The 12,058-nt window shown below is 49.9% G+C and overlaps 1 protein-coding gene across 1 annotated transcript; it reads right to left on the bottom strand.

Moving 5' to 3' along the window:
• Positions 1-5,058: 5,058 nt before the first annotated feature.
• Positions 5,059-11,457, bottom strand: FOXF1 (forkhead box F1). Its single transcript, XM_050923343.1, has 2 exons — positions 9,939-11,457; positions 5,059-6,824 (listed from the first exon to the last, which is right to left on the bottom strand). The coding sequence occupies exons 1-2, from the start codon at positions 10,987-10,989 to the stop codon at positions 6,664-6,666; spliced, it is 1,212 nt and encodes a 403-aa protein (XP_050779300.1). The 5' UTR covers positions 10,990-11,457; the 3' UTR covers positions 5,059-6,663.
• Between the last annotated feature and the right edge of the window lie 601 nt (positions 11,458-12,058).

Here is a 12,058-nt window from a genome sequence, read left to right as displayed (position 1 = left end):
GGTACCCGGAAGCCATATCCCTCCAAGGCCTTTGGAATCCTGCGCTGCTTTATTTTCCTAACTTGCAAAACACCCCAGCCCCCTCCTCCTTTACAAGGAGCCCTACAAAGCCCAGAACTGGCTTGAAAGACAGTGATCAGACTTGCTTTTTGAGGCAGGAGGCCATACAACAAGGCGCGGGGGGGAGGAGGGGGGAAATATAGAGCAACAGCCCAAGACCTGTGGTCAAGGTGTCATTTTGCTCCTCTTTTCTACCCTGTTTAATAGGAGCTTGACTCCACTAGAGCTTTAATTCTGGCACCATCCTCCCAGGAAACATGCCCCTATTCAAACTCAACCCTGCTATGAAACCAGGGGCTGACTGATCTTGCTTTTTGCTAAGGGTGGGGAGGGGGGTGATTCCCCAGTAGTTGTTTCTCTGCTGCACAGCTAGGGGCTTAGCTGGAGAAACCTGCAAAAAAGCTGGGCCTGACCTGCTAGAGAATATTCTTGGCATCCAAGTCATGGGCACACCTTCAAAGAGCTATAAACCAACTCATTAAGCAGGACCTTTGCTGGGTGAAAAACATAGCTGGGGAAAGCCTTACCCCTTAGCCATGCATCCTGAGGGCAATCTGACTCCCACTACCTGAGCCAGAGACTATGGCCAAGCAATTAGGCCCCGGATCCTCAAAAGTATTGGTATAGGCTCCTAGTGAAATCAGTGGAAGTTAAATCTAAATAGATTTGAGCATCTGGGCCTTTGTGTATTTGGTGTCTGCTCATATTTGGCCACAGTTCATCATGCATGCACACCTATAGGTCCCATAAAGGGCATAGTTATTATCAAAGCAATCTTCTACTATCTTCTGGAGCAACTCACACAAGGGAAATGGCTGCCCCGATGCAGGAGAAGGCCACAGAGATGTAGCAGCGTCCAGGGGTTTATCTTTTTCTCCCTGGCCGTAGGTGTATGAGATGGAGTGCTGCCTGTCTGTTTAGACTGCACTCACTCACTTGAGGAATATGTGGCGTCCATGGTATGTGGTGGTTCTGTTTTTCCAGGTTAAAAAAAAATTAACCGTGCAAAACTTTCCTGTGGAAAGGAGTTAAGGCCTCTGGGAGACTTGGCCTGCAGCCTGCAAGGTGCGTTCTCTCTCCCTCCACCCCACTCTGAGACCAGACTTTCCAGGGATTTATTGTATACACAAAAGGCAAGCCTGAAATGAAGCTGAAGGCTGAAAATGAATCTTGGGAAAGATAAAGAGACTTCAAGGAAAAGAACCACTTGGTGGCGTTTGAACTTCTAACCTCAGGACCTTTATCTTGGACGCACCTAGTAAAGATATTTGCTTCGGAAGCAAAATCCCTGACCCTAGAGTCTATGTTACATGGCCCAATTCTAGCAGGGCTACTCAGGGAAATGCCATGGATGAATAGCTGTATCTATTTAGGGCTGAGATTTCTTCTGAATCTTTGTGGATTTTAGCAGCAGTTTAAAACAGACTAGAGAGATTTAAGGTATGCAGATATTCCAACCATACCTGCATGTAGACCTGTGGATTAATTGTATGTGTGTGTACACTTATTCTCTGTATAATTGGATTGATAACATCACAATCGTGTGTGTGTGTGTGTGTGTGTGTACACTTATTCTCTGTATAATTGGATTGATAACATCACAATCGTGTGTGTGTGTGTGTGTGTGTGTACACTTATTCTCTGTATAATTGGATTGATAACATCACAATTGTGTGTGTGTGTGTGTGTGTCCAAATAAGTCCCATAAAAGGCATAGTTATTATCAAGGCAAGCTTTTACTGTCAACCAGAGGAACTCCAACAAGTGAAAGGGCTGGCCCAGAGATATAGCACCCTCCAGGGGTTGTTTTTTTTTTCCTCCCTGGCTCTAGGCGTATGAGACAGAGTGCTGCCTGCCTGTTTAGCTTGTGCTAGACACCTCTACTTTCTGCATTAGAGGTATATGTATTATAGCCTCTACCTTCTGCATTCTCTCTGTCTTTAAGGCAGAAAGTTGAAGATAATACACATACCTCTAATGCAGAAGCACTCTCTCACTTTCTTTCTCTCATCTATCTATCCCCACCCACCCTATCTATCTATCGCCATCCACCCCATCTATCTATCTATCTATCTGCAGATTAATTGACAGGTCTATATCAAAATACATGTACATACTTCTAATTTCTGCATAAGCAGTATATGAACTATATCCTCTAATTTATAAACTATATTTATACCTACAAAGAGCAAGAGACAGAGAGACATGAATTACAGCTCCGTATAGTATGTATATCTATACAGAAGTAGAAATGTAGGTGTCTATATACTGCTATCTACCGATATGGCTATTCACCTATGGATAATGGCTGTCTGTATCTACCTTCCCCGTGCTCTCTCGCTATTTAGCGAGAACTACACGCATCCTATACATAGGCGCATGCCTATCTCTAGCTAGCAATACAGTTTCTGGCTTCCATAACGCTGTGTGGGGTTGTTGGTAGCCAAGGAAGAGATCTCAGCCCTTGGGGTTATCCTCCACTGAGTCCTGGTGTTTAATATGAGCCATTAGTCGCGATTACGATTTGTAAACTCGTGTTAGATTTAGCTAGATTTCTCCTCCCTCCCCCCAGCACAGCCCAGTTAGAGTGGATCTCAGGCACTGGGCTGCTTTGTCCCCCTGCAACGAGACCCTTCAGGTGGCAGGCTCAGGCCCTGGTCCCCCGGGGGAGGGTTGGCTTTAAAGACAACAGCTCCCGCTCCGAAGGTAACAGGCGCAGTCTGCCGCAGTGTCCCTGCCTAGGGATGGTGCTGGGACGACACTTGCGGTCAGCATCGTCCCCAACCGCAGGGCCAAGCGGAGACGCTGGGAACGTAAAGGCTGGTGTGGGTCAAATTCCTCCCCCTCTGACCCTGCCTAGCATCGGGCCCTCTCCCCGCAAAGCCTTGCTTCGGTGAGGCCTTTGGAGAGCGGGTGGCAAGTTACTGCAGCAAAACCTCTCGAGAGCGTAAGATGCTTGGCCTGATTCTCTGTATAATTGACTTGATAACATCCCAATCAGATCGAGAGACAAGAGCTAGCGATCTGTGTGCGCTGTACGTCGGTAGATAAAACAGGTTTATTGGGGAATTAAAGCAAAACGTAAACCGCTTTTACTCAGCTCCGACTTGTCCTGCAAACACCTCCATTCCCCGGCTTCGGAGAGGGGGAAAGCGACAGCACCGCTGCTTTCTAACTGCGAGCCGCCTTCTGCTTCAAGCGCTCAGATGCCCGTCCGGTCCCACCCAGAGCTTTCCTGAAACTGAAAAATCTGGCCTCTTGCAGACAATTCTTTAGGTTGTTTTTGAAATCACATAGCCAAGGCGTGTAGGGCGCTTGGTGCTTTTAGCACAGCTGATTCGAGAGAGAGAGTGTGTGTCGGGGGGGGGGATCTTTTAATTCTTTAGTGTCTTTAAAAAATCCATAAAATACCTGGTAATTTACAGTTTATACAAATGCCTGAAAATCTCACCAGCAGCGTGAGGAAAGAACAAAGCAAACGTCGTTGTGGGACGCCACAACGAGCCATGCACCCCAAAGCAGAGAGGAAAAGAAACAGGGAGGTGGGGATGCCAAGCAAACAGACTTTCGCTAGCGCGGTTGCAACGCCGAAGATCTGCCCTTTTACTGCTGTTTGGGGTTTATTCCTTCGGGCAATAAACCTGCAGGTTTCCTGAGCAGCGGCTGGTTGTGCTGTTTTGCTCTTGCTGGGTTTGAGGGTAAGTTTTGTATTGGGGGGTGGTTATGGCGGAGAGGAGGGCGAAGTATTTTGTTTTTCAGGCGTTTTCTCTGCCCATTGATCTGATTTTTCTCTTTCTGTCTCCGCTAATTCTTTTTGCATTTCATTCTATTATTTCTAACGCGGGGAAGGGGAGAGAAAGGGGGTTTCTTTGGTCTTTACTCCGAAATAAAAGCCCCTTCAGGTCAAGTGAATGTGGCTTTATTGACTTCACCCCGAATTACCAAAAAGAGACAGAGCCCCTGGCTTTACCAGTCTGCCTTCGCTTTAGAGACAGCAGCTTGTGCCATCAAGTGCGTGAGTCCGGTTTATCGATAATTTCTATGTAACCGAGCCCCATATAAATTACCCCTCACGTCCAAAATGTCAAGTTTGAAAAGAACCAGTTTCAGGAGCTGTGGATCGCAAGAGCTAATGAAGCTGCGGTGGGTCCAGTCCAGAGATCAGCCCAAAGAGGAAAAGACGTGTTATCAAAGGAAAGCTAGTTAATTTCAAGTCATTCATTAAGGGCTTGATCCCAAACCCATTAAGTCAGTTGACTGTGGATCTGGTCCTAAGCAAGAAAAACAGACCATTTGATTTAGGATACCGCTGTCCATGAAATCTGGCTTGTTCTCTCCTCCATTAGCTTCAGCTAATCCCAACATATGTTTTAAAAACACATCATTTTAGTTCCTTCTAATAGGAAAAGCAGACTGCATGTTGGCAGATAAAAATCCCACTGTATAATGGGTACGAAGAAAAGAGAATGGAAGCCTTGAATTATATTTATCTTCATCAGCACGAAATTCCTTCGACCAAAAAAACCTGTCAAAAATAATATTCTCCTTGCAAAAATCGCCTCTGGGTATTTTTAAAATTATTGCTATTATTATTTTAAATATTTCTTTAAAACAAGGGGATTGAATTTAGCCTGGGATAAAGGACTTCGGAAGCAGAAGCCAAGAACAATAGCTGCTCCTTTCAAGTTTGCACTGAAATATGAAATTGTTAAAAAAAAAGTGAAGATATTCAAGTAAATTATCCTGGACTGCAGGGATACGAGCTGTGACCATTTGAAGAGGGGGAAGATATCGTTGTAAATATAGGGTCCTATTATGCCTTCCTTGCTCACCCTACCATCCCATTGGCACCGCAAAGGGAGTTGGGGCACCAAATAATGCACAGTTGGGCCCTCTAGGGGCTGATCCAAAGTCTAAAGCTGCCAATGGAAAGATTCCCACAGACTTTGGATGGGGGGCCCTATGTCCCCCATAGAGGTGTCGCACACTCTCACCACGTATTACAGCGCATGCTATTTTATTTGCTGTTCATACAATTGTGAAGACCATGTACAAATAACATACATGTTTTATTTTTGGTTTGGTTTTTTTTTGTAAAGGACAAACGTACACAAAGGGGGCAAAAAATCATAATTACCATTTAATACAGTGCAGAAGAAAATTAAAATAGGTGTCACCGAACTGTACAAAGGCGGGACAAAAAATGGGGGGCGGGAGGAGGAAATAATCCTTCATTATATATATATTTATATAAAACACGGGGCGGATTGTCTTTACACGCAGATCAGACATTTTAAAAAATGTACAATGGCTAGCTAAAAAAAATCTATATGGCAAATATTGCCAACAAAATTACCCCACTTTAATACTGATCAACTGAGGCTACTGGTGTCTCGATTATTAGCAAAAAAAAAAAGTAGAATAAATAACAGGATGAGCCTGGCTATTTTTTTTCAAAGTGCCTTATTCTCTCTGCACCTGGTCTGATCCTGCAGTCTGAGGCAGGCAAATAACTCCCTTTGGGAGATTTTTGCCTAATGCGGGGTTGCAGGCAAAAAAAACCAAAACGAACAAACAAGGGTAGGGCTCTAAAGCAGGGGCTAGACTGGAGCCTAGGATAAAGCCAATGGGAGGGGTTTTGTTGCCCTTATTGAGACGCCAACCGCCCCCCCTCCAATTCCTCGTGAGCCAATGTGTAGTCCTTAGTGTATAGCGCTGATTCACACATTCCCTAACCCAACAGGGAGAAGGAGACCACAAAATCTACTACAGAATTTGAAGAATAGGCCACAAATGCACAATCACATGAAAAGAGGGCACGTGGAGTTCTTTTCTGCTCTCAGGGAAGTCAATAGCCCCACAGCCATTGACTTGGATGGTGCAGGAAAGCCCCCCCACACACACCAGCAAAGCGCTGATAGGGAATAACACAGGCACAGAGAGGAATTATTTTCCCTTTTCTCTTTTTAAGGCAGTGAGGGGTTGGAAGAGCCCTTGGCCAGAAATCCCATCTGTGTTCTGAAGAAGATTCCAAGCAATTCCTTAACCCTTCAGTGACACATCCCAACCAGACCATTTCCAAAAGCTTTCCATGCTCCTTTTAAAGCTCATCGTGACTAGAGTTCTGGTCCAAGCAAACCCTTCCCGATCACTTCCATCTCAGATTGGCCGGTTTTTTTTTTAAACACTCATGGGTTTTTTGTTTGTTTTTTAAAAAATATAATTTTGGATTTTTTTCCCCACCCCATCAATAAAAAAATAAGCGCTCGTTTTAACAGACACGTGATTCTTGGAAACTTAATCAGACCACAGCCCCCGAGCGATGCTACACACGAAGGAAAGAGACAGCACCCCGGGTTCACTTTACCCTTTCCAAAAAGGCACGCGCAGCCCTGCTTCTTTCGCTTAGCGTTAATTCATTTCAAAATGTTCCCCAACGCCTGGCTTCTGCGGATGGCTTCTATACCTCCAGAGTAAAATCAGTCTAGTTATTTGGATGTCCCTTTAGCACAGAGGGTCTTTTGGGAGGTCCCTTCCACATAGAAAGTTTCCTTTGTGTCATGATTGGGGGGGGTCCCCAAAAGTTGGCTTCTTTGCCTGTTATCACATAACACACGGCTTGATGTCTTGGTATGTCACTTGCTGGTGATAGTAAGATCCGCTCCCTGCTGAATGCATCGAGGAAGAGGCCATCGCGTTGAAAGAGAAGACGAACTCTTTCCTGTCACACATGCTTGGAGACTGGGAATGATAACGCGGGATTCCTGGAAAAAATCGGGGATCAGAATTAAAATGAAGCTTTAGCAAGTGGCTAGACCAGTAATGCTATAGAGAGGTTTAAATCGAATGAAGCCGCTTGGGGGATCTCTACCATCACCCCGTGCTGGCTGGGGGGCATTGGGGAGGAGGGTTTGCACTGCACCGAAGGGAATACACCAGTGCTGCTTTGTCATCCAGGGGGGGTTGTTGCGCTCAAACAGGTGCCGTCAAGGCTTCGACGTCTGCAGTCCTTACTCAGAGGAAATTCCCATTGACTTTAATGGGAGTTTTGCCCGAATGCGAATTGCAGGGTGGGGCGGTATATTTCCTGGCTGGCTAAGGAAGCAGAAGCATTTCGAAGATGTGTGTTTACATTCTGCGTCCTTGATATACAGATTGCGGGCCTGATGCTCCTTCCGTGGGAGTCAGCGGGGAAGGGAAAGGCCCCTTGATTTCCAAGGGGACTAACCGGGCTTTGACTGCTTACCCCTCCCTGCTCCCATTACTCCTGAGCTCTGACAACTAAAAGAAGAGTTAGCAAACGTGGGGGTCAAATGTGAGGAAGCCCAGAGAGCCTGGGGTTTTTAAGCAGAACTCCCATCGAAATCGAAGTGAAACCTCCAGGAGATTGCCCCCAGTGACACCAGAAGCAAAGCAATGCGATATTAAAGCAAACCACGGCAGTGGGAACAAGGATAATAATAGGAGTAAGCGCCAGGATGCCGACAGCCTTCCGAATTATTCATTTTTTCCCCAGCACAAAATCAATCAACTCTGAAACGTTTCCTTCTACCCGATCTTTGTAAACCTAACCCATGTCCTCCCAGGTTGGTGCCATTGTTACACGCTTGGTGTTTAAAATGTTGTATTTAAAACCCCGTAGTGTGTCTCTCCGATTCGGACTAAATTATAGTTTGCAGTTAATTTCGAATGATTAATCCAGACTAGTCCCATGGAATTTTGCAGCTAATCTGAAGTGATTCATCCGGTCTATTCCAATTATATTTTCGCAGTTGATCTGAAATTATTAATCCGGATTACTCCAGGCGCTGCAGTTTAGTTCCCTGAACAGTGTGTTTACACGTCTGAGGGGATGAACCTTCCACCTGCCATCGGATAGGTGGGAAAGGAGATTTGCCACGGGCGACACCGCAGCGTTCACTCTTGCTGTTTCATGGCAGCTATTCCGGTTCACCCTCACACGTCGGACTGTACGTTTCTCTAGCAGGCCCGCATTTCAAAACCCAGATTGCCCCCCCCCCCAGGAGATGTATTAAAATGCAGTTCCCCCAAATAGCACTCGATTAAAATGGCGAGAGAAATAGGAGGGGAAGAGGCAGCGATTTTTTAAAAGGCTGCTGAAGTTAATTGTCAGGTTTCAACACAAAAGTCAGGCCACGGAGAAACCCTGGGTTTAGCCCTATTGACAAACAGCAACTCTGTGTGGCAGTTTTAAAACTTTCCTGCTTTGCGATCACTTCGTTTCTATTCTTACTGCGAGCCCAGAAAATGTGATCGAGCGGGCCCACTAGCCGCTAATCCAGTTCCTCGTGTCTACAGCTTATCGGTTCAAGGATCCGATCGAACAAAATTGCCACTGAGGTCAGAGTTGATCCAGAGATCTGGATTCATTTTTGGTTCGACGTCTTTAGTGCCCGATCTAATCGATTCATTCAGATCCGGTTAAACTATATCGGAACATTTCCCCCTCTTCAGGTCCCACAGTCACCCCACTCCCTTCTCAATAGCACAAGGCCTTGCACGAAATTGCACACGGGACAAGAAAGCGGCAACCTCCGCGCAGAAAAAAGATGCCTGGAAAAACAGGCCGACGGAACTGGTTTCAACGCCATGCGTGACAGGCGTGAAAACCTGAAATCCTGGCCTCTGGGCACCCCCCGGCCTGCAGTGAAGCCGGGGTCCCCTGGAATGGGACGGTGCAAACAGCGCATAGTCGGACTGTCCCCCCCCCGCAGGAAAAGGGAAGCCCCTGCAGAACTGCAGGCTGCTGGGCCTGAGATTACCTCTTCCAGGAGCTCGCTGCTCCTGCCGGCCGCTGCCCTCCTAAACCCTCGCCTAGCCACTGGCGTATTCCCTTGAAGCGAGCCCTGTCCGGGAGCGGCTCAGCCCCTGGCCACAACACCCCGCGGCTCCTAGAAACCGCATCCCCCTCCCCAGGCGAAATCCACCGATCGCACCTCGCGGGATATTTCCCTCCCTGCAAATAACAGCTTGTCTCCCCAGCACAAGGGGAGTAGGTGGGTTGGTTTAATTCACCCTGGCAAGGAAAAACATGATCCCTGGCTGGGATACAGAACTCTAGATTACTTTACTTCGGGGTCATCTATCGGGACAGCCTCCTGTCCCCAGCCACAATTCCCCCCTGATCTACCGCGGAGCTAGCTCTGTTTGCAAAATCGATGGCATTTCACGGCTCTAATGTGAGTGCTTAGGTGTGGATATAGCTAGTCAGCTCTACTGATCTCCTTTGCAGAGGTAGGAAGCGATCGTTAACGTACCAAGCCAGCAATTACTCTTGCTTGTTATACAGGCTGCGAAGAGACTGCAGAGAAATAACCCCAAATCGGAGGAATTCAGTGCAAACCAGAGTGCACCGAAAAAGGTGGGAGGAGTGATATCAGATTTGGGGCCTGAATTACTAAATGGAATTTGAAATCAGAAATACAGATAACTAAAATATCACACACACGCACTTGTATTTATCTGCCTAATTTCACTTTAGACATTACAGATTTAAAATCTTTCCCTAAAGGCCGCGAAAATGGTGTCCCAAAACTTACACAACAGCCGTGGGAGAAAAGAGGTAGCGGCCGGGGCCTCACGCCTCTATATGCGTGGGTATATGTTTACGTGTGCTCGCGGGCATGTTCATGCGTCTGAGTGTGTGTGTGTGTCATGCCTGAGCATACAAACACTTGCAGGAAGTGTCCGTAGGGTCACTTGCATGGATCGATGACCTGGCTCGCGTGAGATCACTTGCATGGATGTTGCAGCTACGCTGCATGCATGCTCCAGGGCCTGCACCGCAGCAGTGCACTTGGGAAGGCCCCCGCTTTCCCCAGGCCGCCGGGCACCGGCCCCCCCACCGCCCCTGTTACCTTGCAGCTCTGCGGCGTTGTGGCTGTTCTGGTGCAGGTAGGACTGGTCCAGGGAGTGCGTGGAGAGGCCGGAGGAGAGCGGGTTGGCCGCGGGGTTGCAGGGGGACAGGGACTGCTGCTTGATGTAGGGCGCCCCGCTGTTCAAGGCGGCCGAGGCCGGCGGGGCCCAGGGCGAGGCCGAGCTGGAGTAGACCGAGTGAGGCTCCATCACCCCGCCGCTGGCCAGCAGCGGGGAGGCTGGCACGGAGCTCTCGTGGTGCGGGTAGTCGCCCCCGGAGGAGCCGGTGCAGCTGCCCATGTAGGAGTGCCCGCCGTTGGCAGGCAGGTGGGGCACGGAGTGTCCCCCCAGGCCCATGCTGTCCACGTTGCCGGGCAAGTGCCCGTTCATCATGCCCAGGCCCCCGTCCAGGCCCAGGCTGTTGGGGCCGCAGGAGAGGCCCCCGGCCGAGCCCTGGAAGCTGTAGCTCTCCGGGGAGAGGTGGTTGAATCCCAGACTGTTCATCATGCTGTACATGGGCTTGAGGGCTTGGCATTTCCTCCTGAACCCGCGGGGCCTCCTGCGGAAGGAGCCTTCCTCGAACATGAACTCGCTGGCCGGGTCGATGGTCCAGTAGTGGCCCTTGCCCGGGCGGCCCAGCCCCTTGGGCAGCTTGATGAAGCACTCGTTAAGCGAGAGGTTGTGGCGCACCGAGTTCTTCCAGCCCTGGTAGGAGCCGCGGAAGAAGGGGAAGCGGCTCTGCAGGAACTGGTAGATCTCGCTCAGCGTCAGGCGCTTGGACGGCGAGCTCTGGATGGCCATGACGATCAGGGCGATGTAGGAGTAAGGGGGCTTCTCCGGCCGCCGGATCCCGGCGTTGCTCTTCTTGGCTTTGCCGCCGCCGCCCGCGGGGGTGCTGCTGGCGGCGGAGGAGGCCGACTCCATGGCCGAGCCCGGCTGCTGCTGCTGCTGCTGCTGCTGCTTCTCCAGCGCGGAGGACATGAGGCTGCAGCCGCCGTGCGCCGCGGGAGGAGGGGGCTGAGAGGAAGGAGCCTGCTGCACCTCTGCAGTCATCGACAGCGGCGTCCCCAAACCAGCTCCGGCCCCCCTCTGCTCAGCCCTCCTCCCCCCCTGCCCCGGCCGCGCTGCTGGGGGTTATTTGCCCCCCCTTCTAGGTGCAGGGGGGCTTTCCACCAGGAGCCTGCACCCCCTGGGAATAAACAAACGCCAGTGACCCCTCCACTCTGCCCCTAAATCCGAGCCCCGCGGCAAGGCTGAGCCAGAGGCGAAGGGACGGGCCCGCTGTCCGGGCTCGGGTGCGGAGCAGAGAAGCCCCCTGGAATTGTTTTGGTTTTTTTTTTTCTTTTCCCCTACGTTGTTTTGCAAGAGGCTGGTCTCCCCCAACACCGCCTCCTGGCTCTCAGCTCGGCTGCTGCTGCTGCTGCTGCTGCTGGGACTTGCTTTTCATCTCAGTCGGGCTGGTTCTGCCCCCAGCCGAGCCGATCGCCTTTAACTTTATCTCGTGTCAGCGGCGTCTGTCGGGTCTTGACAGTCAGACGTAAGAAGCAAGAGGAGTTCCCCGCCCCAACCAACTCCCCCACCTCCCCTTCCCCCCCCCCCCCCAGCCCTTCGCTCAAGCTCAGCTCTGGTGGGCACTTAAAGGGACCTTTACACTCCGGCCAACTGCTTTGCAACTGACTCACAGGCGGCTCCTTCTCGTATTGGGCGTCAATCCCTTCTCAATACGCCACCTCCCCACCCAGGCGGTCTGTGGGGGTGATTTGGGGGAGAGGGGGCCGGGAGAGAGGGAGTTTTATTGTCTTTATTTTGCCTCGCAGGTAGCAACATTTTTAAGTCACTAACATTTTCCTCTGGACTCCTCTGATTGTCAGCCCCATCTTCCAAAACCCAGCTGAGGACCGTGGAGACAAAGTTGCTTTGAACGGGGCAGTTTTCTGAGATCTTTGCTCTTACAGTCTCTAGTCTTAAATCATAACAGAGATCGAACCGGAGCGGGGCAGGGGGCCGTGGGGGGGAGAGTCAACGCGCCTGCAGGATTTAAAAGAGACAAAAATCCGAGCAGCAGCAGGTTTAAGTTCCCGGGCTCCTCGCCTGTAGTCCGAGAAAAACAGCTGTTTGCTGG

The sequence above is a fragment of the Gopherus flavomarginatus genome, chromosome 14, assembly GCF_025201925.1.
Source record: "Gopherus flavomarginatus isolate rGopFla2 chromosome 14, rGopFla2.mat.asm, whole genome shotgun sequence".
Lineage (NCBI taxonomy): Eukaryota > Metazoa > Chordata > Testudines > Testudinidae > Gopherus > Gopherus flavomarginatus.
Note: the sequence above shows the minus strand (reverse complement) of the source record. Positions and strands in the feature narration are given on the sequence as shown.